General features: G+C 51.7%; 2 protein-coding genes across 2 annotated transcripts; one reads left to right on the plus strand and one right to left on the minus strand.

The window, feature by feature from the left end:
- Window positions 1–219: 219 nt before the first annotated feature.
- Window positions 220–824, minus strand: CALML5 (calmodulin like 5). The gene has a single exon (NM_001266662.1). The coding sequence runs from the start codon at window positions 748–750 to the stop codon at window positions 310–312; it is 441 nt and encodes a 146-aa protein (NP_001253591.1). The 5' UTR covers window positions 751–824; the 3' UTR covers window positions 220–309.
- A 10,143-nt stretch (window positions 825–10,967) lies between these two features.
- Window positions 10,968–27,476, plus strand: CALML3 (calmodulin like 3). Its single transcript, XM_077945664.1, has one exon. The coding sequence runs from the start codon at window positions 26,298–26,300 to the stop codon at window positions 26,745–26,747; it is 450 nt and encodes a 149-aa protein (XP_077801790.1). The 5' UTR covers window positions 10,968–26,297; the 3' UTR covers window positions 26,748–27,476.
- Window positions 27,477–27,763: the final 287 nt, after the last annotated feature.

Consider the following 27,763-nt stretch of genomic DNA (forward strand, 5'->3'; position numbering starts at 1 on the left):
TTATTTAGATCAATGCGGGACTGAGGGACCCTCAGGGCAGGCCCGAGCTGGGGAACCCCATTCCACTGCAGGGCAAAGGGGGACCAGGCCCAAGGAGACCACCTTCTGCCCAAGGTCTGGAGGCAGAGAGGGGCTCACAGGCGGCCGAGGGCGCCACATCCACGCCCTGGAGCGCAAAGCCTTCCTCCCAGGGGGAGGTAGTTTCCCATCCACCGACCAGGTTTCCCTGGAGAGTCCCAGCACAAAAGCAGCAGCGGGCGGCGGCCCTGAAGGCTCAGAGCGCAGCTGGGGGGACACAGGCGGGGAGCCTCACTCCTGGGTGAGCATCCTCGCGAACTCCTCGTAGTTCACCCGCCCGTCCTGGTCCACGTCGGCCTCGCGGATCATGGCATCCAGCTCCTCCTGCGGCAGCGGCTGCCCCAGCCCCGCCATGGCCTGCTTGAGCTCGTCCACGGTGATGTGGCCATCGCCGTCCTGGTCGAAGGCGCGGAAGGCGACCTGCAGGTCCTCCCGGCCGGCCCTGGCCTTCTTCACCACCGCCATGAACTCCTCGAAGCTGATTTCGCCGTCGCCGTCGCTATCAAACTGGGAGATGAGATTCTTTAGCTCGGCCTCCGAGAAATTCTTGCCCATGGCCTTCAGCGCCGCGCCCAGCTCCTGGGCATTGATGGTGCCGCTTCCATTCGTGTCAACCGCGGAGAAGGCGCTTTTGTACTCGGCCTCCTGCTCAGGAGTCAGCTCACCGGCCATGCCTGCGTCCCCTGCACCTCGCGGAGCCTCCGAGTTGCTGCCCACCGGCCCTCAACCTGCTGCTCTCAGAGCTCCTGGTCCAGAGCGCAGGCAGCCACAGGGATCCAGGCAGCGTCTGTCCCAGGCAGCTCTGACTTGGCATGGGAACCCCCTCCTTTTCTGCAATCGGAACAAAGGGAGGAGGAAGGCTCCCCACCCTCCAAATGCCCTGGGGTGAGAGCCTCCTCCCAGGGAGGGACAGATCCACTGCAGACAGGAAATGCAGGAATGGGAGTGGGTGGACTGTCGGGCTCCAGGTGGGAACTGCGGTGGGGTCGGGGTATGGGGGTATGGGATGGCTAGCCTGCCAACCCCTCCTGGCCTTGATAGCAACCACCTCCCTCCAGGAACATTCTGCCCAGGGGATAGTTTCCCCTGCAGCTGATTCTCAGAGGTCCTGACCAAGCCAAGCGGTTCAAGACAGCTTCTCCAACTTCACAAAGACTGAGACTGGAAAGGGAGGTGGCTTGAAGAGGCTCCCTCAGGGGCACAGCAGGCCCCAGTGTTTGCTATTTCCGTACCCCTCTCTCCAGTGCTACTGCCTAGCTCTTGCCCTGAGGCTGGGGCTTGTGGAAGGGAAGTGGGTGGTAGCGTTGATTCTGCCAGGGCACAACTGTGGGCATCATGAGATTCCCAGTCCAGGGTCTAGAGACAGAGGATGGGGCTCACTGCCTTTAACTTCGAGGAAGCAAGGGACCAGGGCTGCCTAGAGCCATAGCCATTGCTGAGATGTTGTGTATCAAGTGAACATGTGATATGCAGTTTCAGAGGCCAGGGAAAGACTTTTTGTCTCCCCAGAATACTCCCTTCTAGCTCAGGGATTCCTACAATTCAGTTCCATCCCCAAGTCCAAGGTTCCCTGTGCAGACACCCCGGGAGCTGAGTGGCAGGCGTTCCATCCACAGGGCGTCAAACAGCTACAGTTGGAGTTTTGCTGCAGCGAGACGGGAGGTCTCAGTGCCCAGCATACCCCAAAGGTGCAGGCAGAGGGGCAGGAGGATGCAGAACAGGTGGCTGCCATCAAACTTGGCCTTCCTTGTGGTTTTACTAAGCATCAGCCCTAAGCACAAAAACCCATGTGGGAACCTACTGGGGCTCTCGGTCTGATCTGTTCTCTGGAAGGAAAACCCCAGGGCCACTTACCTTGAGAAACTTTTAGAGCAACAGCTAAGCTTTTGGGGGACCATCCCCAAGTCCTTCCACTGATGTGACCTACAGTTGTGAGGGGACATTTGCCTTGGAGTCCCCAAGATGCCTTTCTCAAGCAAGTCTCCTCTAATCTCCACAGATTCTCATTCTTCTCCCCAACCCCTGCCCGTACCTAAGGAACAAACTCCTTTATTCCCCTGAGAAAGTTTATACATTCCACCTCCCTCCTGTTCAACCCATGAAATAGACCAAGTACCCTCTCATTCCCTAAAGTACAGCCAGACAAACACCTCCCAGCCCCTTGGTGCTGCACACATTCCCCAAGGGAAGCCGGAGGCTGGGGTGCCTGACCACTCACTCCATGACCCACAGCTCGGTCCCCCAGGGCCACGCAAGGGGCAAACCAGGCAGAGCAGTGAGAGGAGGGAAGATGCCCCAGCCAGCCCTGGTGTGGCAGCTGCTCCCTGAGCTGTGCACAAGGGGCCAGAGGGAGGTGTGAAGTGCTGGGAAGAACCGCAGCAGAGAGAGAGGCTGAGGTTTGCGGAGAGGGAGCCCCGGGGACCAGGTGAAAAAGGGAAGGTCACGGTCAGCAGGGAGAGGCAAGCAAGGGGGTCACCCCACCGGAGTTCAGCGGCACCCGGCATAGAGAAAGATATGCAGAGAGGAGTATCCCAGTTGTCTAACTCATTTTAGAAAGCTATCTTGAAGATTTTCTAGCTCACCTCAGTGGTGGAATAATACAGAGGCCTCAATAAATATTGAGCAACAAAAATTTCTCAATGAAATTGATAACCGGTTTGGGATGGAGAACATGGGTCCAGCCAGGAGAACAGAGAAGCATCCTGCCTGGTGAGGGGCCCAGGGAGGGCGGGACTCTTAATAGCTGGATTCAGCCCAGCTCCTTGTTTTATTTCCTTAAAGAATACCTGAAGATTTAAATCTATATTTGAAATTTCCTTTCCTTCTCATCTTGTTGTTGGGACCTGTGATTAAAATCCAAATGTTTAATAATTATTTCATGTCATTTTCCATGGGTATTAAATACTACTTTGCAAACAATATTAGGAGCCTTGAGCTCCCGGTTCCAGTTTTGTCAGTGATGTGGAAATGTGTGTCTCAATATCTGCATCTATAAACTAGGATGATGCACCCACCGTATCTGATTGGAGTGCGTAGGATCAGGTTATTAGGTACAGAGCCAGCGGCAGGTGTTATTATTCTATGATAAACCTCATGGTCAGTAACAAGCTGGTTCATGTTTGATGTCAACCAACACTGGGGAAAAACATCTACTTGAAGGGGAATCTCACAATTTTATGATTATACCTCTTTTGATTGAACTGAAAAATTAAATGCATCTGCCTCGAGGTTTAGTTAAGTCCAACATGCCAAGGCTCAGAGCATTAGCTGACTTTCCAGTGTCAGCTCCAAACAGAGGCAGTTCCATGCAGAGCAGAAGCAGCTGTTTAGAAAAAGCCTCAGGCTGTCTCATCACGAGACGAGGCGATGGTCACTCTTCTCGCGATGTGCATTTTCTGGATGGGGAGAGGCAGTGTCCCATAGGGAAAGTCCCCTGGCTTCCCACTGGGTGTTTCCCCATCCGGGGTCGCTTCCTCCCTAACACATTCTCTTTTCAGGGCATGTACAAGCACTGAGATCGTTTTTTTTCATCCTCTCCTCAGCCTCCCGCCACAGTATGCGAGCCATCAGCTGCCTTGGCTCAGACTCCGTGGGTGAAGTTTCCACCCCCCTCCTCTGGGGTCAGCACCAGGGACACCAAGGACAGCCATGGATGAGTGACCCATACCACAGATGGCCTGGCACAGCCCAAATGGGGGCTCCCAAAGAGGGACGAGATGGCGTTTGTTGTCAAACCTAGGCAAGCTTGGTCAAGCCCCTCTGCCTTGCTGGTTTAGCACAGCAGCTGGGTGCAGAGCCTGGCTTCGAGGAGGGAGAAATGCCTTCTTTCTAGCTAAGGTGCATTCCCAGGCGATGCCTTCTGTGTGTATCCCTGTGTGATGCAGGGGCCACGGGCATCATCCGTCCTCCACCCCATGAGGCGCCTGGAGCTGGGGTGCCCAGCCACTGGCTCCATGTCCCACAGCCGAGCTCCCCCGACCCAGGGGCCATGTGAGAAGCAAACCCAGCAGAGCAGTGAGAGGAAGGAAGATGCCCCAGCCAGCCCTAATGTAGTGGCTGCCCCTGGAGCTGTGTGTGAGGGGCCTCAGGGAGGTGCAGAAGGCTGGGAAGAACTGCAGCAGAGGAACAGGCTGAGGTTTGCAGAGAAGGAGCCGGGGACCAGGTGAGAAAGAGAAGGTCGTGATCGGCACAGAAGAGGGAAGTGAGGGGGTCTGTGCCTTTGTGATTGAGTGCTGGAGGTGGGCTCTCCTCCCCTCTCCCACGCCTCTCAGCTGAGCCCCTCATGGAGACGCCAACTCTCCCTGCCACCTTGGAGGAGAAAGGAAGTCTCCTTCGTTGAGGAGGACTGAAGACATCTGCAACTTGGAATAGGAAGGATGAAAACGTCTCCAAGGTGGCTGGACAAGTCCCCAGAGGCAGGAAGGAGAGAGTTACCATCAGTCATGGGACTGCCTTGTGCATTCCCTGTGTGCACATGTGTTTGTGTGTGTGTATGTATATGTGTATTTGTGTGTGCATGTGTGTGTAGGTGTGGGTTTGTGTGTACATGTGAGCACAAGTTTGCATGTGTGTGCAAGTGTGCATGCGTGTGTGTGTGTTGGGAGGAGATACGCAGGGTGTAGAGTGGCTGTCCTTCTGTTCAGACGAGGCCAACTCTAACTTTCCCACCAGACTGACCCCAGGAAAAAAACACACTCTGGCACTTCCACTACACTTTGGCTCCTCAGAGTGGAGAAACCAGTCAAACAGGCCTTGGAACCTCAGCCGGCGCAGAAACTCCTCACACTCCTGTGTTTGCAGAAACTGATCTCACCTGGCACCTGTACTGTCTCCACGGTGTTGGCACGTTGGCACCGCCCTGACCTTCTCTGGGGACAGGGCAGCCCCAGGGAAATGAGAAGGGCCTGTGTGGAGGGTGTGATCTGTGGAAGAGAATACCGGGGACCCAGCTTCACAAAGCTCATCTCCCTTGCGATTATCCTCAGCAATGAGAAATAGAAATGGTGAGTGATTGTGCTGGCTTCACAGGCAGTTGGCTCCGAGCCCCCTTTCCTGGGTACTCCTAGACACCACACACCTCGCCTACACACCACGCACCTCCCCTACACACCACGCACCTCCCCTACACACCGCGCACCTCCCCTACACACCGCGCACCTCCCCTACACACCGCGCACCTCCCCTACACACCGCGCACCTCCCCTACACACCGCACATCTTCCCAACAGCGTGTGGTCAGATCACTGGGGGTTAGCTCCTGGCTTCTGCACTTTGCTACCTGTGTGGCCTGGGTGAGGTGCTTCACCCCCAAACACTGCATGCCTCTCCAGTGAAGAAGATGGTACTAGCACCTGCCTTATAGGAGCCTTGAGAGGGTGAAAGCCCTGCAGGAGAGCCTCCTCCCAGCACCTCGCGAGAGCAGGCACTCAGTAGGCAGAAGCCGCCTCAGAGCTCCTGCACCCCCGGCCTGCGCCAGCTCTCTGCTGGGTGCCATGCCAGGCTGCTTCCTGGCCAAAGCAGAAGTATCCTCACTGCAGACCTGGGTGGCAATTCTAAGTTCTCAGGGCTTCAGCTGAGTGGAGAAACACCTGATTTCACTGATGCCATGGACAGTATCGACCTTGCTGTCCACTGCACTCCTGGGGCCCCCAACATGGTCCACGTGTGTGGAACACGCTTGACAGAGGCTCATAATTCCACAGGAAATCATCACAGGGTGAGGACTCGGAAGGTGGAGAGCTTGTTCCAATCCAGATTCCTGTCCAACCAACGGTGTGATTCTTGGGCTACAACAACCTGAAGTCACGCCAGGGGGTTCCCTGGGCAAAGGGCAGAGGCCCCCCCACTCCCTCTCCTGGAGAGGATGCTTATGCGTTCTCAGGTGAGGAGAGGCTCTGGGGCTGGCGTGGGTTGCTATTTATCCAATGCCCGCCATCTGTCTAGACTTGCTGGGCTAGTTGGCAAGGGCAGTCCTCCCCCAGACTCTTACCCATCAATGACACTCCTGAGAACCTGGCAGGACACACCTGGCTCTGTGTCCCAGACCCGGAGCCTGTTCATCTGTCCCCATCCCCTTGCCCTGATTATCCAACACCTCCTGGATAAGTGTCTTGAGAGAGGTACTTATCCGAGAACTGAAACATTTCAACTCGGACCGTATTGGATGGAAATATAAGGTGGATTACATGTTTTATTCCCCATCATTTTAAACAAATTAGATGGAGTATAATCCCAGTGGTTTAAAATGATACACAGGGCCCTCCATTCACTGCACAGAGGTTTGCGTGGCGTCTGCCATGCGTGACACGGTCCTGGTTCGCGGCATTTCCCAGGTGATCCTTCCCACCTGCTGTCGTGGGGTAAGTGGTCCCTCTCCCTTTCCCATGGGTCTTCTCAGCGCGTCCTGAGCTCCTCTTCATTTCACAGCTAGTATTGGCAGAACTTAGGGCATAACTCAGTTGTCAGGAAAAGATACCAGCAGCTTTCGTCTAAAATCAGTAATAAAGCAATGGTTCTGAGGGTGGTGCTCAGGACTGCCAGTGTATTTCAGGATTCAGGACCACATTCTGAAGCGTGAAGAGTGCCATCAGCCTGAACGCTGGACAAGATCAGGGATTATCATGATCCTGTTCATTGCTGTAACACACATATATACAAGAACCCATTGGGGAAGTTTAGACCTAAACAACTCAATGCAAGCACATGGATGTGCAAAGTGAGAGGCGAGAGAGAAGTGTATTTGAATAATCCTGGAAACCCAGAAGTTCTCAAAGAAAAGGTAGATATATTTGACTACCTATAAAAAAGGTAAAAACTTTTGCATGAGCAGCAAAAAAAGACTATATCTAGATAAAGCAGAATGATAGATCTTGGGGGAAATGATAAATATACAAATGATTTTATATATAAAGAGCTCTAAAATTTTTAAAACTACAATGATAACAATTCAATAGAAAAATAAGCCAAGGATATAAAGAGCCAGTTCACAGGACAGCAAATTCAAATGGCCAAGAAACAGTAAAAGATGCTAAAATTCGGCAGTAGAGGAGGAAGTACAAATTAAAAAAATAATGAGGCATCATTTCATGCCCAATCTAGCTGGCAAAAATTGAATTAATTAAAATACCTACTTCTAGAGAAGATGTGAAGAAATTGTTATCATTCCACATTGCTGGTGAAAAGGTCAAATGTGACAGCTTTATTCTAAGCAATCTGGCAATGTGTCATGTGTTACAACGAGTAACAGGATTATACATGTATAAACAAAAATCTAGGATATTAATGTGGGTTGCAGAGACACCAATATGCAGAAAAGGGGGTGAAAAGTGAAAAAGGTTGAATGATATGGCCATTGTGTGTGTGTGTGTATAAAAGAAACTGGATAAACATTTTTAAAGGATCTTTGTTTTGTTAAGTATTTCCTATTTATTTTTATTTTTCCTTTTTTTTTTTTTTTTTTTTGATACAGTGTCTTGCTCTGTCGCCCCAGCTGGAGTGCAGTGGCACAATCTTGGCTCACTGCAACCTGTGCCTCCCGGGCTCAAACAATCCTCCCACCTCAGGCTCCCGAGTAGGGCCCATCCCAGGGAGAGCTGGAGACAAGGAGGCCCTCGGCTTAGGAGCTCTGGTTGCATCCACTGTAGAGGAGGTTAGGAATCCCTACCTCTTCCTGCTATGGGGCTGCTGCAAGAAGCGAATGGGAAAGTGCCTGTAGCCTGCAAGGCACCCTACAAAGGCAAGGGACCAGTCTTCCCTCCCATTGTGAGTTCTACCCTCTTGAGACCCCACCTCCCACCAGCAGCTGCGGGTGCCTGGCCAGTGGCCTGTCCAGTAAGCGGGTGGCCGCTCAGAGGCTTTTGGGAAGCAACACCTCCGTGCCATTGCTCTTCATACCTGGACGGTGCCAAGCAAGGAGACAACGGCCCTGGGGTCCAACAGGGGCCAGGAAAGCAAGAGAGATGTGAGTTTGTGGTCAGAGAGGAAAGGAGGCGGGCGCCATGCAGGACCATAGGGCCGTCTGTGGAGGACAGGGCTGGCCAGACGGTGTCCTCTCCCCCTGGCACTTGCTCTCCTCTGCGCTTGCCGTTGGACACACGGGCCTTGCAGAGACAGGAAGGGCACTGGCTTTGACTCAACAGAGCAGTGAGCCTGGGAGAGCCGCCTCCTCCCTCTGGCCTGACGGCAGCCCAGTGCCTACGCTCCACTCCTACTGACCTCACAGGCTCAGTCCCCTCGACAGGAAGGTCCTCGGCATAGTTCCAGGGGACGGTTGGCTGCTCCCCGCTCTTAGGAGCTCTTTCCAAGGGAAACCTGTCCTGTAGGAGCCAGCCCGTCTGCAGGGATTGATGTGCATCCCCTCCAGGCCAGAGCAGGTCCCGGCACCAAGCTCAGCTGCAGGGTGCCCTGGGTGGGGCTGTGTCCTGGGAGGAGAGCAGGGCTGCCCCAGAGAAGGAAGAGGGAGAAAGGGACAGGAGTGCCCTGCCCATACAGGCTCCGTGGAGGGGAGTCCAGAGACAGGAACCTGGGCTACCAGCAAGTCTGACCCCGTGTCTATAGTGGAAATGAATTTGGGTCCCACAGGAGGCCACTGGTGGAGGTGAAGCCTGCAATGGCCAGGGGGACTGAGGGCAGGAAGATCCCCTCCCCAAACCACCCTTCTGCCCTCCCACCCAGCCTCCCTCACCAGGCCTCCCCACACTGTACCCTGTCCTCCCAGGACCCCCTTACTGCACCCTTCTCAAGCCATCCAGATGCAAGCAGCCCCCTAAAGCAGCTCTGCCCTCCCGCAGGCCACGACTGCCCTCCTGCACCCACAGCACTTTGCCCCGACCTCCCGGGGGGATGCCTGTGTACCTGTTGCCTCCCCCACCTACTGGGCTGAGGTCCAGCCGCAATGCAGGGGTGCTCTCCCTGCCACCCTTGAACTGGTCAGGGCTGGTCACAGACAACACTTTGAGGAGTCAGGCACGCTGACTGAGTAACCTCACGGGGCCCCTGGTGGAGCCGCCCTTCACCCGAGGCCCAGCCTTGCAGGGTCCAGTGCACGTGGACTGGTTGGCAGATGCTGGCTCTGGGCTCAGAAGCAGGGAAAGGGCAGCGGGGCAAACCAGGGCTTCCAGGCAGGAGACCCAGTCCTGCTCCTCCTCTCGGCTCAGTGTCTGCATTTGCCCAGAGCTCAGTGCCAGTGGCCTGTGGAAACCTTTGACCCTTTCTTTGGTCCTGGAATTTTCTGAGTGTGCAGTTAGTGGCTTGAGAAGAAGAAATATGCTTCCAGGTAAACATGGCCTCGGCTGGCGTGGACACGCCCACCAGCCATTCACAAGCCTTTCTTCCTGTGCCTGCAGCCAGGCCCAGGGCAGCCTCAGGGTTAACCCCCATTTCAGAGCCAGGGAAGCCAGGGAATGAAAAGAAGGAGCTGCCCCTCATAAGGGAGGCTGGAATCAAAATACATGCCCGAGACTCATGTGGTGTTCGTCCCACAGCGGCTGCCCTGGGTCCAGGTGCTTCCTCAGGCGCATCTGGCTCCTGATCCCAACTAGGGTTTGACGGCTCCTTGGGCGCCTCTTTCCCATCCACCCCTGACCATTACCCAGGGTCCATCCCCACTGGACTTGGACATCTTTAAAACCCCACTTCCGAGGACTCTACGCCTTTTCCACAAATATGTTCTCAGGTCTCTTCTTGGATCCCCCGGCTCTTGGGTGGAGGTTTAATTGTAAAAGATACACACACATTTGCTGTTCTTTTCCAGCACTAAATCTTCCCCAGCTGCCACATCCCACTTTCTTATCAACCCAGGTGTCCTCCGCCACTCACACCCAACACCAGTTTTACTCTTTCTATTCTTTTCTAGGACAGGCTGTGCTCCCACACCCCCTTCTCCTCAACTGGGTGACATTTAAGAAGCGCTGGCGTTTCTGCTGGCCCGGAGGCTGGGACCTCCTGGACCTGGCTGGCCGGGTCTCCTCCTCCCTCCTCCCTTGGGATAAGATGCCCACAGCCCTTTCTGTACCACTGTAGCTTGCCTTCCCTCTCCTTCCCACAGTCTGGTTCAGTCAACCACGGCTTTCCTAGCACCGGGGCTGTTTCTCCTTCCTGCTTCCTTCTCTCAGGCAGTTGCTTCTTCCCTGTTCTGGAGCTTCAAATTGGCTTTCGCCGGTTCATGAGAAGTCACTAGTTCATAACGAGTTCATGAGGGTGGGACGTTGATGTGATGTCCTCAAGTTCCCCAGACACAGAACAACTCTGTGCTGTGTGTACCCCAGCCCTGGGGTTCGTGCCACCCTCTGCAGTGGGGTTTCTGAGAATCCCCTGCACCAGGGCTTAGTAAAGTCAGGTGCCACCAGCTTTATCCTTTACTTAAACATCCATTGCAGCCTGGCCACACCTTGGTGCCCAAACTGGGCAGAACCACATCGAAGCCACCGCTGCCCCGGTTATCTGAGGAGGACAGGCAATGTGCACCTGCCCTTTCTATGTGCCAGGCGCTGTGCTAAGGGCTTTGATGCATGACCTCATTCTTCCTCTCCTTTTATTGTTATTAAAATAAGAGTAAGCAGATGAAGCAATTGAGGCTTAGTGAGGTCACAAAACCAGTTCATCAAAGAGGTAGAAATGCAAATCTAGGTTTGCCTGATGCCAGAACCCAGGCTCTTATCCAGGGCACCATAGCGTCTGCTCATTATCTGATAGCTTCATCTTTCCTCCATAAGTCATTGAAGACAAAACTCAGCTCCAGCAGCCCCTGGCTCGACGGCAAGGCTTTCTAGCACAGAAGCCCAGCCCAAGGCCCCAGCGCTGTCCCACACCCCCAAGTGGAGAAGCACATTCACAGCTTCACCAGGCCTAGCACGGGCAGGGGCCTGCGGAGGCGGCAGGGAGTGGGAGAAAGAGCACTGGCCATGCCAGAAAGAGGTGGCAATTCAGGCCTGGCTCTGCCTCCCACCAATTAGGTCCTTTGGAAACACACTTAACTGCATGAGTCAGTTTTAAATTTTTATTTTATTTTATTTTATTTGAGATGGAGTCAGACTGGAGTGCAGTGGCACGATCTCGGTTCACTGCAACCTCTCAGGTTCAAGCGATGCTCCTGCCTCAGCCTCCCAAGTAGCTGGGATTACAGGCACCCGCCACCACACCCTGATAATTTTTGTATTTTTAATAGATACAGGGTTTTATCATGTTGGTCAGGCTGGCCTCGAACTCCTGGCCTCAAGTGATCTGCCCGCCTCAGCCTCCCAAAGTGTTGGAATTATATGCATGAGCCACCACGCCTGGCAGTTTTAAAATTTTAATGCGGTCATCTGGTTACTGTACATTTCTATGAAATACACTTGTATAAAATCCTTGGAAGCAATTTCACCAAGAACTCACTATCATCTTGGTCAGTCTCTATTTATGTAAGTCTATCATTATCTTATCTTCCGGAACATTCTGCGACAAGCTGGCTTGGCCTTCTCTCTTCCTTGGTAACTCGGCTTCTCTAAGTTAAAAATCTCTTTACTTGAGTTTTGACTTCTACCTCCTACTTTCTTGTAAGTTTCTCCTTTGTGTTTTAATGTCTGTGTTCTCTGTGACACGTGTGGAAATAATGATTTGATTCCCAAAGATCACTAGCCTTACTCTTCTCGAAGAGCTTTCTTTGCCGGTTTTTGTTTGTGTTTGTTTTGTTCTTAGCATGTCTGACTATTTTCTGGCATCTTAAAAAGAGAGCCACGCTTCCTCGAGCCCCCCTTTTGTTACTGTGTTGATATCTTTCTATTCTGATGGGAGTTGTCTCATCCTGCCGTGGCCCCTGCCAAATACATCAGCTGGATTCTATTACTATCTATTACTTGATTCTATTACTATACACATATGTCTCGCTTTGACACATTGCACACTCGCGTTTTCCTTGCCCATAGTCCTCAGGGATACTGGCCCGTTTTCCTTTCTTCAGCACATCCAGTGGTGTGATCACTTACAGTCAAAGCAGCGCTTAGAACTCCAGTCCTCTAAACCCACTTGAGATATTTGGATTCACCTTCCTGTTGTGTTTGTTTCCCAAGCTAGAACATTTTCTCCTAAGATACGCCTGAGATTCCTTCCTCAGGGCATAGTTTATCCATATAGGATCCAGAGTTTTGCAACTCGGGGCAGCTCTTTTTCCCAGTGGCTGGCACCTTGAGCCCCAAACCTGGTTCCTTCTCCTGTATATGGCCTCCTTTCCACCTCCTATGAAGATGGCACCAGGGTCTTCTCCCGCCGAGCCTTCTCTTTGCAAAGGGAAGGCCACTACTGATCACGCCTCGACTTCTCAGGGAGCCAGAGCTGCTCCGTGGAGCTCTCAGTGGAGACACACCATGCTTCCTGCTGGGACATCTCACGGGATGACAGAGAACCCGCAAATGCTGCTCTGCCACGTCCCATTAGCAGAAACACCTGTTACAGCTTCTAATCCCTCTTCACCTAAGAACTGAGACCAGGCAGGAAGCTTTGGGGTCTGGGAAAGGACACGCGGGGTGGCAGGGAGGCGTCCAGCTGGGAGTGGGCATCAGGCACCCCCCGCACCCCGCCCCTCTCTCACCATCAGGGGTGTGACTGGACAAACCCCCCGCCTCCGCCTGTTTCTTCCCTCAGGGTGAGATCTCCCACAGAACCTCCTTGGGCTCCATGCAAGAACGTCTGGGGCCTGGCAGGAAACATGACCTGTGAGCTCCTTAGCGGCAGAACTTTGCTGAAACCACCCTGAGGTCCTCGGGCCAGGCCAGGCGCTGACACAAAGTGGACTCTTAGTGAGCGCCAATTTGATGAATGATAAGGAAAGGATGGATGGCTGAATGAATGAATGCATGAATGAGTGGAATACAAAGTTCTGCCAGCATTTAAAGTCCTTTTTTTCCCCCCTTACTGGTCCATTCTCCAAAACAGAGTCCACCTTCTCTGTGGGTCCGAAATGCACGTCAAACCTCATTTCCACAAATGTGGCTGCCTTCAGGTCTGTGCCGGACGCACCTCGGTGGAATTCATAAGAAGGTTCCCATGGAGAGCTTCCTTCCCTGGAGCCTGCGACCTGCAACCTCAGAGCCCCTGCTCCCCGCTCCCCTCCAGGAAGCCGTGTGTGAGCTCTAGTCCGTCCGTCCGTTCTCTTCTTTCCTTTGCAGGATTCTCCGCCCTAACCGTCATTCCTTCAGGACTCCCTGGAGCCAGGAATGGCAGGAGAATCTGGGAAAAGCAAGCGGCCCCAGAGAAGCCCTTTCTCCTCCCCGTTCCTTCTCATTTCCTCCCTTCTTACCTCCAGTTCTCTACCAAGCTCCCCTCACGGCAGATACTCACCTGTGGTGTGTCCTCAGCCAAACTAGGGAGAAAAAGCTCAGAGCTTCTCATACCTCATTTCCCTCATTTCCTCTCTAATGGCCTTCTTTACTGAGTTCTCTTGGGACACCCACCCCTCACTCCCACCCCTTCCTCACCATGGGCACCTGCCACCCTTCCCAGGGCCTCCCTGCGCGGAAGCAGCAAATCCGGCCTTGCGCTGGCAGACTTGCTCAGTCTCAGGCGAGGGCCTTTCTGCCTCCTTCGTGCCCCTTTAGAGATGAGGTCAGAAGCTGTCTGTTCTCTTCATTTTACACATGCAGAAATGGATACACAGAAACACCAAGAGGTTTGGACTGAACTGTGTCCCCCTCAAATTCATAGGCTCAAGTCCTGCCCCTCCATGGGATGGTATTTGCAGCGGGTGAGACGGGGTCACGAGGGGTGGGGCCCCATGGAAGTCATCTTCCAAATGAAAAGTGTATCCCCCAGCACAAAATAATAGTGACTATTTATGGAGCTCTTAGGGTGTCAGAGGCCTGACCACTCTTTGGAGTCCTCTCCTGTCTTAATTCATGTCACTCTGGTCACCCTCTGACCTGGACGCTGCCATGATGCCCGTTGTACACATGAGGACCTGAGCCATGAAAGCTGTGATTTGCATGATGCATATGAAACAGTTGAAAGCAGAGGTGGGGAAAGGAAGGCGGCCAGGTGGCCTGGGCTCCTGCCCCTCACCTTCCCTCGCCCCCACGCACCTCTCGAAGGACCTCTGCAGAACTCAGCGGTTTCGAAGAGCAGAGTTTAAAACCACAGCAGTAAATAACTAAGGCAGGGTCTGGAGAAATGGTGAAATGGGAGCTGCATTTTGCCGAATCCCTTTGCCTGCTTTAAATCTCTCATCAGGGTACTGAGCCCACGCCCTAAACCCTCCTACCTTCTCCACACATCCCACACTTACCCGCAGGCAACCCACTGTCACAGGGATGCTTGAGTCACATGTGTGGGTACAAACTCATGCACACGCACGTGCACGCCTTCCTGTATTAAATGCTAAGGTTTGCTTCTGAAGCATAAACTTCAAAGGCTGGAATTGGGAACAGAAGCTCTTCCTGCTGCTTGGGAAACTCCTTATCCTTCAAGGAAGATCAACTTGTTCCCTGGGAGATAATTATCTTGCCCCTTTGGTTGTAGAAGCTTAAAGTAACAAATTGTCCTACTTAGCTAATCATCAAATGCATCTTGGTATAAAAAGATCTGTAGCATGTGGCTAAGCCCCTCAATGACGTCCTCCTACTTAATTTTTTTTTTTTTTTTTTTTTGAGACAGAGTCCCGCTCTGTCACCCAGCGCCTGGAGTGCAGAGGCACCATCTCGGCTCACTGCAATCTCTGCCTCCTAGATTCAAGCCATTCTCCTGCCTCAGCCTCCCAAGTAGCTGGGATTAGAGGGATGGGCCACCACACATGGCTAATTTTTGTATTTTTAGTAGAAACGGGCTTTCACTATGTTGGCCAGCTGGTCTTGAACTCCTGACCTCGTGATCCACCTGCCTTAGCCTCCCAAAGTGCTGGGATTACAGGCGTGAGCGCCACAGCGCTGTGAGGGCCACAGCGCCCGGCCCATATTTTCTGTCATTTTTTTCAAAACATCAAGCATCAGGTTTGAAAGGTCAGTGGATCATACAACTGAAGCTCTCCCGGAGTAAATCCCCCATTCTCCCTCCCCCTCCCCCCATCCCCTCTCCTCCCTCTGCCTCTGTCCAGGCCCTTCACTTGCACCTCTCACCACCCACCACCCCCCAGCACAGGCAGGGCAGTGAGTGAGCTCACTGTGGGCTGTTGGGGAAAGTTCCAATCCCTGCATATTTCACAAGAAATAACCCTCTTCCCAGGAAAGTAACAAGTCCAAGAATAGATTTTTTTTTTTTTTTAGTATTTGGCTGCTTTTATCATGAGACCTATTACTGGTCTGCATTGGTTTAGGGCTGATCATTTAATCCTGGTTTAATCCCACTTGCTGTCAGGCCACGTTAATGCCTCTTGCTTGGCCCTTTGCGAAATGCATCCATGGAGGTGCTCAGCGAGGCTCCGGATCTGGCCTCTGCAGCCGAGGCAGCCGTAGAACTCCATTGTGCTGAGAAAGCAGCTCTTGCATGGCAGGATAGCCCAGGGCTACCTGCTGCAAACTGCAAGACCTGACGTGGGGACCTGCCCAGGACGGTCTCCGTACAATCCCATTGTTTGGCTTGGGGGCCCGTGGTGCAGGTGAGGCCCCCAACCATGCAAGAGGACCGCTTGTATGTGATGACCAGGCAAGAGGCCGCGCAGGGCCCTGCAGGCTTCGGGGAGCATGCTTACATGCCAGCTTTTCACATGATGATCTATCAGATTTCAATTAAACCAATCGCTGCTCTGTTCCAGAACAGTGGTCTCCTCCCTGAATGTCAACTCCAGCCCAGCCCGGGACACAGCCCTGTGTGAATCTGAAGGAGTCACCTGAGACAGAACGAAAGTCACCCAAAGAGCTGAGCCAGGCAGCACATCTGGAGGAGGCTTTAAAGAGACGGTAGGAAAGGAAGGCCCAGGGCCCATGGTCCTGCAGGAAATCCCTCCATCTGTGGGGAAGCAGTGAGGCTGACTGAGAAAGGGTGCTTTCACCCCATGGTCAATGGGAGATGGAGTATAGAGCAAAGCATATCAATTTTCAGGTCAATCCGGGCCTTGGGAAGCAAAAGGAAGCCGCAGTATCTGGTCAATTCCACGGGCAGGACACAGATAGCATTGCCGTTCTCATACAGGTTTCATCAGCATCTCCGGTAGCTTGTCTTCATGTCCTCCATCTCCATTTGGTTGCTGTTGCACACTGGAGTGTGAACTGCAAAAATTCCAGATTGACAACATATCTCGTGAAGGCTCTACAAATCCAGGCACATCTGACAATTTCCAGAAGACTGGAAGGGAGCTCATGATGGAAAGTCGCTGGTAGGAAGTTTGGATGCTGGGAACAAAGACCCCAAAGTCCAGGCAGGCAAACAGGCCAAATGAAAAGACAGCCCAAGAAAAGAAGTAGCCAAGGAGTTTGCTCTGTGATGAGTTGTGGGGAGCGCGGGGGCTCCTAGCAGGTATTTTTTAATTCTTCCATTTGTGTGTTTCCCTGGTGATCCTACAAGTCGTGTGAGGAACACGCTCCTGCCAGTGGGTGAAGGTCGAGGTCCTGATGAAGCGCTGCTCGTCATGCTCCAGGAGCGGGGCCGCCCTTCCAGGCTTCTCCTTCCACCTCTTTCCTGAATGCCCCACATCCTCTTTCACCTGGCTCCTCCAATCTGCCCTAGTTGGGCTGTCAGCTTAACTTTCAAATTCGGCTTTGAGTCTGGAGTGTCTTCCTGACCTCCACGGGTTCTTTACTAAGGAGAGAAGGTCTTCTCTTCCCCTGAGACTTGCTGGCACGTATCACTTCAGCAGTTTCCTGGCCTCTCTCTAAGGAGCCTGCACCAGAGGCCCTGGGTGGTGGCTGTAATAGACAGCCGGGGGTGAACACTGTGATGCACCAGAGGGCTTGCAGGAAGCTGGGTGTGTGAGTCCATGCCTCCTGAGGCCTACACAACACACATGGTATGGGGGCAGGTTCTCATTCTTGCAGAGACATGAACAGAGGAGAAGCCTGGTGGTCGATGTCCACAGGTGCCAAGGTGTCCTGAGGCACCAAGTCTTAGCAGCTGCTCCCAGGGGCCAGCATAGAGGTCTCCAGCCACCACCAAGCCACATGGCAAATGAGGACAGTGGGGAAGAAATAACAGACAACACAGGCAAATAAAACAGGCACTTGGGCAAGGCCGTTTGAGGGATAGCATGGAATTTTTTGAACTAGAACTTGAAGGAAGGATGAGGTTCCAACAATCCTTGTGCCATTGGAGGCGGAGCTGCTCTTTGGTGACAACATGATCCTCTTGTGCTCTGTTTACTTGGCAAATACTGATTGAAGTCGGTGAGGCAGAGGACCTGTCCTATCTGAGGAGGTCTGACAGGGAAAGAAGTCAGAAACAGCCCTGGCTCTTGTGAAACTAAGATGGGAAGGAACTGAAAGAGGGGGTAAAACAGAAGTGACGGGAGGAGGCAGAGAGTTAATTAAAAGTGGGTATTCAGGGAAGCCCTCACAAGGAAATGGAATTTGACTTTCAACTGAGTGGCAGGGAAGGGTCAGCACTTCAAGGTTGGGGGCAGAGTGTCCAGGCAGACAGGGGACTCATGCGAAGTCACAAAAGTGGGAATCACACTAAGGGTGTTGTTCAAGGAGCAGAAAGTAGGCTGGAACATAGTCTTGAGTGGTCAACGATGGGATCACAGCGAGGAAGGCGGGAAACAATCATGGATGGTGAAGAGAGGTCTTTCTAGAATTTTGAGTAAGAAAAGACATGCATTGAATATAACATAAATAGGGAGACCACTTATGAGGCCATTGAATATTCCTGCCTCGAGGTGATGGTGGCTTGGTGCAGTGGATGAGTAAAGAAACATTTTCAAAGTAGAGCTGAATGATTGGCTTAGAAGTGCAAGAGGAAGGGAGGAATTAAATATGACTCTAGGGTTTTGTTCTGAACAATTGAATGAATCGTTTTTTAAAGAGATGGGAAGACCCAGCTACTCCGGAGGCTGCGTTGGGAGGATGGCTTGAGCCCAGGAGGCAGAGGTTGCTGTGAGCCAAAATGGCGCCCCTGCACTCCAGCCTGGGCGACGGAGCCAAACTCTGTCTCAAAAAGAGACGGAGAGATGAGAAGACTAGAGGAGGCAGGGATGAAGGCCAAGAAGTCTGCTTGGTCACATTAGCCTGAGATGGTGATTAAACATGCAAATGGAGGTGTTAGATTGGCAGCTGCATGCATGAGGTGCTTAGCAGAAAAGGTGGAGAGATTTGTACGCTACGAAGAAGCCTGTCTTGATACTTTCCTGCACTGAAAGCCATCTAAGGCAGGGCCAGTCCTGGCTTCTGTTGTCTGTTTGGCAGCTTCTGGACAAAAGGGTCAAAAACTGCATTAATGATGACCACAGAGAAAATGGAAAGGGAGGCTAGCTGTAGGAATTGGAAGATCTAGGTCCCAGTCTAAGTTCTAAACTTGCTAGTTGTCCAACTTTAATTCATATTCATCATCTGTGATATGGAGACATAACACAAAGGATAGTAATTGCTCAATGGATAGTAAGCAAATCCACGTCTGACATTATAAATGGAACCATGAAACCGTAAAAGAACTAACATAACTAACTCCATTTTTGTTTAAGGGGCCTTTACCCATTCCTGCATGGATGCTAGGATAATTTTAGAGCACTGAGATAATACATAAACACAGAAATCATGTAGTTTTTGAAACGCACTCTGAGATTAAAGGTAAAGCATATAAACAATTAACCATGTTTCGTTAAAGATTTACAGATGCCTTGTGACCTCACCAAGGACAAAGAAGTTTCCAAACTCCTCGGACCCTCACGGGCACCCAGATATCTGCAGTCCTAGATCACCTCTTGATGCTAATCCTCCCTTCTTCACCATATCCCCCTCCCATGAAAAAAAAAAAACCCTGACGAGCCTGAAATTTTTGAGATGGTATAAAGGTTTAGAACACTAGCTCACCGCCATCTCCTTTATTTGCTGGCTCTCCAGATAAATCTGCTTTTCCTCCCGCCAACCCTTGTCTCTTGAGTCCAGCTTTCAAGTGGTGAGCAGCCGAAGCTGGGTTCAGTTACATAAAAGTGCTAATAATTACACTGGGGAGGAAGGAAGTTGATGAGCAAATGTTAGGGCTGGTGGATGGCTTTATCAAGGAAAGGCGAGTTCAGAACCACTCAGCCACACCCATCCCAGCAGGGTCACTGGAATGGCTACAGATTGGCGAATCTTCATATCCTTATAGCACCCAGCAGGAGAGGCACATTTAAAAGGCTACTTAACAAATTCTTCTTTACAAAGGCTGTTACAATACCACTTCAGGGGGAAAAGCAAATCACCTTGGGCCTTCTGGCTTTAGGGTTTCTAGTTTTCAAAGAAAGCAGCTGCAGTTTGTGTGTGTGTGGCAGGGGGGGGTGGGGGGCAGGTCCCTTCGATCTGTATCTGTTGGGTTCTTTGTTAATACTATTCTCTGCAGGGCCAGCACGGTCCCACCACAATTCCAGAGTCCTTACCTGACAGCTGCAGCCTAGGGAATTCTACACCCAGTTCACAGTCCTGAGTTCCAGCACTCCAGGCACCCGGCTCTCAAAGCCTGTCCATGGATCGGGAACAGGGTGTTCCAAGACCCTTCCTGAGGGCCTGGGAGGTCAAAACTATTTTCACAGTAATACCAACGTTTTTTGCCCTTTTCACTGTGTTGATATTTGCGCTGAGGTCAAAAGCAACAGGGGTAAAACCAGTGCCTTAGCATGAATTAGGAACTGTGTGCTAGGCATCATGACACTCTCCACTGCCATGTTGTCTCACTAAACAAACAAACAAAAGAGCTGGTTGCACTTAAAAATATCCTTGGAGCAGCAGAATTATTTTTATTAAATGTCAAAGCTTACTTGTACATTTTTAACAGTCTGCTGATATTGAAATGTGATGATTGTCATGAGGAAAGCATTGTGTGATTGATTAAACGAGCAGCAAGGTAAGCTTTTTTCATGGAACATCATTTTTGTTGGAAAGAACGGCTGATGGACAATCCACGATCACTCAGACCTAGTATTTGGCAGACATTTTTTCGAGAATGGATGAAGTGAGCCTGTCACTTCAAGGAAAACAACTGGTGGTATTTGTTGGCCATTAAAAATTTTTGAGCTTCTGAATGAAAATTGGAATTTTTGAAATTTTGTATTTGTCACTGTGAACTTGAGCCTCTCCAGTACCTAGAAGCTTTTCTAATGAGATTGGTGGTGACATTAACGAATGTGATTTTTTTTTTTTTTTGAGACAGGGTCTCACTCTGTCACCCAGGCTAGAGTTCAATGCCATGATCACAGCTCACTGCAGGCTCGATCTCTCTCCCACAATCAAGCAATCCTCCTCCTACCTCAGCCTCCCAAGTAGCTGGGACTACAGGCACACACCACCACACCCAGCTAATTTTTCAATTTTTTGTAGAGACAAGGTCTCACTATGTAGCCCAGGCTGGTCTTGAACTCCTGGATTCAAGCAATCCTCCCACCTCGGCCTCCTAAAGTGCTGAGATCACAGGTGTGAGCCACCACACCTGGCCTAATGAATGTGATTTTTAACCGTTACGTATGTAATTGTTCAACCAGTGAACCAGTATTTTCCAAGTGACCAATGCATGGCGTTACAAAACCATGCATGGGTAACAGATCTGTTCAAAGGGCAAAAGAGACCAGTGGATTTTCATTTAACGGTATGAAAAGGTCTCTGATACGGTCTCAGATTCCACACTGCAACTCACCTTTCAGAAACCACCACTTGTCAAATTCTGATGTAATATCAAAGAAGAATATCCACAATTTTTTGAAAAGACTATTCAAATGCTCCCTCCTTCCCCAGATGCATAGCTGTGTGAGGCTGGATAATCATATGCTCCGAAACATTTTGCCACAGATTGAGCGTAGATGCGGATTTGCTTCTGGAAAGCCAAGCATGAAAGATATTTGCAAAACTATTTTGTAAAGTGCCACTCTTCTCCCTATTCCTTGTCTTGGAAAATAGTTATTTTTCATTTAAAAATGTTGTTTTTCTTTAACTTGTATTTTCAGTTGAGGGGCACAAGTGCAGGTTTGCTGCATAGGTAAACTTGTGTCATGGGGGTTTGTTGTACAGATTATTTCATCACCCAAGTGTTACTGGCTAGTACCATTAGCCATTTTTCCTGATTCTCTCACTCCTCCCACCCTCCACCCTCCAGTAAGACCCAGTGTGTGTTGTTCCCCTCTGTGTGTCCATGTCTTTTCATCATTTAACTCCCACTTGTAAGTGAGAACATGCAGTATCTGGTTTTCTGTTCCTCCATTAGTTTGAAAGAATAATGGCCCCCAGCTCCATCCATGTCCCTGCAAAGGACCTGATCTCGTTCTTTCTTATGGCTGCGTAGTATTCCATGGTATATTTGTACCACACTTTCTTTATCCAGTCTATCACTGATGGGTGTTTAGGTTAATTCCATGACTCTGTTATCATGAATAGTGCTGCAGTGAACATACGTGTGCATGTGTCTTTATAACAAAGCAATTTATATTCCTTTGGGTACGTTCCCAGTAATAAAATTGCTGAAAAATATGTTTTTATGTGAACAAGTAATGGGTTTATTTCTATTAAGTTATAAATATATAAAAATATACTTAAATATTTAAATATTTATTGGTTTTAGTTGTGAACACAGTAAATATTGATATATATATATATACCCCACATCAACACGAGCCCTTTGGAGTCCCCAATAATTTTTAAACGTTTTAATGGATCCTGAGACCAAAACAATATCTATTCTGTAGGGAAAGGAGTTGCTATATTGGGGTGAGAGGCTGCAGGGAGAGAGTTAAACAGAAAATAGAAAACATTCCCTCCGTCACAGTTTCCCAACCAGCGAGTTGCGACAGTCTGGCCCATCATGAGGCGGTCCTGTGAGTCACTGTGCACTAAGCAACGCTGTCTAAAATTCTGAGTCCTCTTTTTTTCCTGTTTTTTTTTTTTGTTTGTTTATTTGTTTTTGTTTTTGTTTTGTTTTGTTTTTGAGACGGAGTCTCGCTTTGTCGCCCAGGCTGGAGTGCAGTGGCCAGATCTCGGCTCACTGCAAGCTCCGCCTCCTGGGTTCACGCCATTCTCCTGCCTCAGCCTCCCGAGTAGCTGGGACTACAGGCGGCCGCCACCTCTCCCGGCTAGTTTTTTGTTTTTTTTGGTAGAGACGGGGTTTCACCATGTTAGCCAGGATGGTCTCAATCTCCTGACCTCGTGATCCACCCGTCTCGGCCTCCCAAAGTGCTGGGATTACAGGCTTGAGCCACCGCGCCCGGCCTGTTTTTGGTTTTTTTTTCTGAGACGGGGTCTTGCTCTGTCTCCCAGGCTGGAGTGCAGTTGCACGATCTTGGTTCACTGCAACCTCCACCTCCCTGATTGAAGCAATTCTCCTGCCTCAGCCTCCTGAGTAGCTGGGATTACAGGCACCAGCCACCACACCCTGATAATTGTTGCACTTTTAGTAGAGGTTTCACTACATTGGCCAGGCTGGTCTCGAACTCCTGACCTCAAGTGATCCGCCCGCCTCGGCCTCCCAAAATGGTGGGATTACGGGCGTGAGCCACTGCACCTGGCACTAAATCCTCTTTCAACGTGCCTTTTTGAGAAAGACATTTAGGTAAAAGCTAATGTTTGAGCCACAGAGCCATGACCCAGAAACCAGCAGGTACCTGTTGGCCTCTCATCCTGGTCCTTGGTCAAGTGGGCAGGAGGTATGAACATACTCCTGTCCTTGTCCATCAGGGCACTGTCTCAGGGCACCGTCTCGGGCTCTCCAGGAGACTGTGTCGGCCACATGCCAGTGTCCTTCGGTGCTCCTGCCTCCTGTGACTGCTGCTGTATTCCTTCACGAAGATGTCCCTCCAGTCGCTGGGCAGGTAAAGTAGAAGAAAAATGCCTCTTAGAAGCCTCTTTCCACTACATTGTCACTCTGGCAGTCAAATGGGGGAGTGCTTATTGGTTATTAATTATTCTACTTTTCTATACATAATAATAGCTATCACCACAGTCTCATATCTCTGAGAGACATAAAGCTGACCATATTACCAGGCCCTCCACATTACCTAACCTCAGAGAAAGAGAAAGAATATTGGGAGTTCAGTAAGGTATGGAATATTTTTTATCAGGGATGGTTTTTGAATCTTCAGTCATTTCCCCTAATAATAGAAATGATATAGGGCAAATGTAAAACATTTTTAAATGGGCAAAGATACTATATAAGAAAAGTAAAAGCACTTATAATCCTATTATCCAAAGTATCCACTATTAAGAGTTTGGAACATGATTATCTGGGCTTTTCTTCTGTGAATGTATATAAATAAACATATACAAATGTTTTTTTTTTTTTTGAGATGGAGTCTTGCTCTGTCGCCCAGGCTGGGGTGCAGTGGCCAGATCTCAGCTCACTGCAAGCTCCGCCTCCCAGGTTTTCTCCATTCTCCTGCCTCAGCGTCCCGTATAGCTGGGAATACAGGCGCCCGCCACCTCGCCCGGCTAATTTTTTGTATTTTTTTTTAAGTAGAGACGGGGTTTCACCGCGTTAGCCAGGATGGTCTCGATCTCCTGACCTCGTGATCCGCCCGTCTCGGCCTCCCAAAGTGCTGGGATTACAGGCTTGAGCCACCGCGCCAGGCATACAAATGTTTAATACATGAAATCGTATCACACATACAGTTTTCTATCTGCTTTTAAAAAATTGTCCATGGAGACCTTTTCATCACTATATCCTCATCCTCATTTTAAAGGCTGTGTATTATTTCACGGTGCGGAGGAAAGTCTTTTAAAGACTGTGTGTTATTTCACGGTGTGGAGGAAAGTTCAGGTATTTGTTACTCACCTGCTGTTGTTGGATATTTGGGTGATCTAGAGTGGAGATATTTAAATACTTTTAAAGTGCTTTTGGGATGTGAATTCTAATACTCAGGCATCGGGCACCAGTGTACAATCAAAAGCCCCTCTCAGAAGGTGACAGAAGGTCCCCATGTCCCAGAATTAGCTCCAAGAAAACCCAAAATGAAAAACGGACCTTGATCCCCAGCTGAGTTTTTCACAGGGTGACCTTGAGCAAGCTGTGCGTGCAGCCTAGCCTTTGCCGGGTCTCCCCACCACAAAAGAGCTCTCCGGAATATTCGAGGAGGGGTGGGACTCCCAGGAACAAAGCACACGCTCTTTCTTGCACAGCCCCCCGTGGACAAAGCTGGAACCTGGGCCCCGGGTATGCTCCCGGCCTGCAAATGGAGACGCTGCTTCATTATTCTCTCTAAATGTAAACTTTATTATCAGCCCCTCTCCTACCCCAGGGAGTCCTGGCCAGCCCATCTCCCCACTCCCCTAGAGCTGTTGGGGTGTGAGGTCTCAGGCAAGGCCGAACATTCCAGGGCAGGGAAAGAAGGGGAGGGTGGGTTCTGGTTACCAAAGTGTTGCCCACACACGTGGCTTCCAAGATGCCCATCACCTCGTTCCCTCCACCCACCGCTGGGCCCAGGGCTCTTTGCCAAAACTGCCTGTGGCCGCCATGTCCCTGACCCCTGCTCCTCTGGGTCCACAAACTTCTCTTCTAAAGGAAAGGATTCAATGGGGATGGAGGGATTCTTCAACCTTCCTGCTTCCTCCTGCCCAAACCCTCAGGACCCAGGCTTTGTGGGCGCCTTCAGGCAGGCAGGAAGGGGAGGACCCAGGCTTTGTGGGCGCCTTCAGGCAGGAAGGAAGGTGTCTTGCAGGTGGCTTCAATATTCCCCCTACCACAGACCCCTCCAGACCAGAAGGACAGACTTGCCTCTCCCTGAGTAGAGAAGGGAAGGAAATCCAGAGAGAAAAAAAATGAATATCCAAGCCCTTCTCCTGCCATAGTCTCTCCCCGGCAAGTCCAGGTCCTCAAAAGGACACTTTCTTTCCCATTCAGGTCCCTGCCCCACCCCTACACACCCAGCAAAAAATAGAGTGGGTCCCATGTTTCTCCCCCAGTGTGGATTTCCTGGATTCCCACAGGTGAAGCGCCTGCTCCTGCCTCTTTGGGGGTCATGTCCCCAGGCCCCCTGGGAGTAGGAGCCGAGTCTGTGCTGTGAACACCCCACCATCCCCCTGAGCAGGTCTCCTCCTAGAGAGGCCCTCCCCTCAGCCCCAGCTCCGTGCTCCCTGGAGCTCCTGGGGCACCGTGGACCAGACTATGAAGTGGGACTTCCTGACTGAGCCCTTCAAGGGCTCCTTTGTCTCTCCTCCTTGTCCCCTCCCTCACAGGCCTGCAGCCCCCCTGATCATCTGCCAGCCCTTGGCCCCGCCATGCCCACTGCAGCCTAGACGGCTGCTTCTCAGCAGAGGGTCTGTCCTTGACCAGGCCGAAAGGTGACCTCGGGGTCCTGTCCATCACCACCTTGTATGTCCGTCAGCATTTATCAACAATCCCTAGTTACCTTGTTTGCATTCCTCGATTAGTTTACCTGCGAACTAGCTGTCTTGCTAGTTAACCTCACGAGAACTGGGGGTGGCTTGCCGGTCCCACTGTGTTCCCAGCTTCCCGAGTGACACTGCACATAGTAGGCACTCAGTAAATATCTGTGAAAGGGTGGATGAGTGAATGGGTTGGAGGAAACCCCTCCCTATTCATGTCCATTCTGAAGATAAGAAAACTCCCTGCTTCTACCTGAAGGAAAAACCTTCCTCCTCCAAAAACCCTCAGGTGCTATAGACGGCTTTAGAAACCCAAGGCAAGGAAGTTTCTTCCATCTGCCTTTCATCCGGCAAAAAGCCCTCCACTCAAGAGAAGAAAGGGCACTGGAGTTAATTGAGGGGGAGACAGGGAGCAGGTGGGAGATCCGGAGGGAGGAGAGAAAGGGGAATTCAGGAGGATGGAGTCCAGCGTGGATTGCTCCAAAGCTTGCCCACCACGCCCTAACTGCAGGTGCGATTCCGGGGCCCCTGTGGCTCTGCTGGGTCCGGGTGCAGGCAGGCACAGAGGTGCTGGCGTCAGCTCAATTCGCAGGCCCCGGACTCCTGTCTAAACAGGACAGGCTCGGGCAACCGCAGGGCACGGGCGTCTGCCAATGATGGGGGAGGACTCTGCTGCTTCTTAAGCTCCAGCGACTCAAGCCAGGGCGAGACAGCCCGCCGGCCGCCCAGATCTCCACCTGCCACCCCAGAGCTGGGACAGCAGCCGGGCTCCGGCACTGGGAGGGAGACCCCGCCGTGGCCTCTTCTGCCACCCACGCCCCCACCCCTGGCATGGCCGACCAGCTGACAGAAGAACAGATCACAGAATTCAAGGAGGCCTTCTCCCTGTTTGACAAGGACGGGGACGGCTGCATCACCACCCGCGAGCTGGGCACGGTCATGCGGTCCCTGGGCCAGAACCCCACGGAGGCCGAGCTGCGGGACATGATGAGCGAGATCGACCGGGACGGCAACGGCACCGTGGACTTCCCCGAGTTCCTGGGCATGATGGCCAGGAAGATGAAGGACACGGACAACGAGGAGGAGATCCGCGAGGCCTTCCGCGTGTTCGACAAGGACGGCAACGGCTTCGTCAGCGCCGCGGAGCTGCGACACGTCATGACCCGGCTGGGGGAGAAGCTGAGTGACGAGGAGGTGGACGAGATGATCCGGGCCGCGGACACGGATGGAGACGGACAGGTGAACTACGAGGAGTTCGTCCGTGTGCTGGTGTCCAAGTGAGGCCGGCGCCCACCATGCTCCTGGGCGCCCGCTCGGCCCGCAGGGCAAGAACCCGGGGCCTCTAGCCTCCTCCTCCTTCCCCGCTGCCTCCCCAGGGCAGGGTGGCGTCTTCCTGGGCCAGGTTGATTCTGCCCACCTCTCTGCATCCCACTTCCCGCATCTCTTCTCTGCGCTCCTGCCCACCTTCCCACCTGCTCATCTGAACGACATGGAACTCTCCCGCTCCAAGCAAACCGTGGAACCCTCCCCACTCGGGAGAAGCAGAGCTGACCTTAGGACCAAGCACCAGGGCAGGTTGCGCTGACTCTGCGGCCAGTCAGGATGGACACAGGGTGACCCCTTAGAGCACGCAGGCAAGATCCCTAACAGGCACCCAATGCCCAGGCCAGGGCGGCTGCAGCCCTCAGCCCACGCCAGGATTCCCGGAGGCTCCTGGACTGGAGGCTCCCTCCGCAGTCGGATTCTGGAGGGTGGGAGGCCTCTTGGCCTGCGGTAAGGGGTGCTGATGGGGACTGTGGCCACAGAGGTTAGGCCTCCTGAAAACAGCACTGCCTTCCACGCTGCCCCAGCTTGCCCCTTTCCTTGTCGGCCAACCCACCGTGATTCATCCTCTGAAGCTGGGAGTGAAACCGGGTCAGCTGTAACCTGTTCCTATTCATCTGGAAGGAGGGAGGTTTGGATGAGCAGGGGAGGGGAGCTGCAGGGAAATAAATGAGATATTCGTTCTTATTTCATTTCCTTTTTTCTGGTTCCCATGGAAATGATCCTTGTTACATTCAGCGTTGAAACGAGGCAGGAATCTCCATTTTTGTGCTTTTTGAAAATGCAATGAATTCCTTTGGTGGGGTGCGGTGCCTCAGAGAGAGAGAAGTCTGGATGAGAGAAATCTTGAATATTCTCAATCAAATGGATACGCTGGCAGCAAAGAGTGGTTAAAAGTCCATCAGGACTTGAAAGACCTGAGTCCATTATGTTGAGAAGGGACCTGCTGATTGTTTTTATTCCCCGTGGCAAGT

The sequence above is a fragment of the Macaca mulatta genome, chromosome 9 (assembly GCF_049350105.2).
Source record: "Macaca mulatta isolate MMU2019108-1 chromosome 9, T2T-MMU8v2.0, whole genome shotgun sequence".
Lineage (NCBI taxonomy): Eukaryota > Metazoa > Chordata > Mammalia > Primates > Cercopithecidae > Macaca > Macaca mulatta.

What these genes read in the sequence shown, in the direction of transcription:
- CALML5 (NM_001266662.1), bottom strand. Translation starts at nt 750, where the DNA reads ATGGCCGGTGAGCTGACTCCTGAGCAGGAGGCCGAGTACAAAAGCGCC.
- CALML3 (XM_077945664.1), top strand. Translation starts at nt 26,298, where the DNA reads ATGGCCGACCAGCTGACAGAAGAACAGATCACAGAATTCAAGGAGGCC.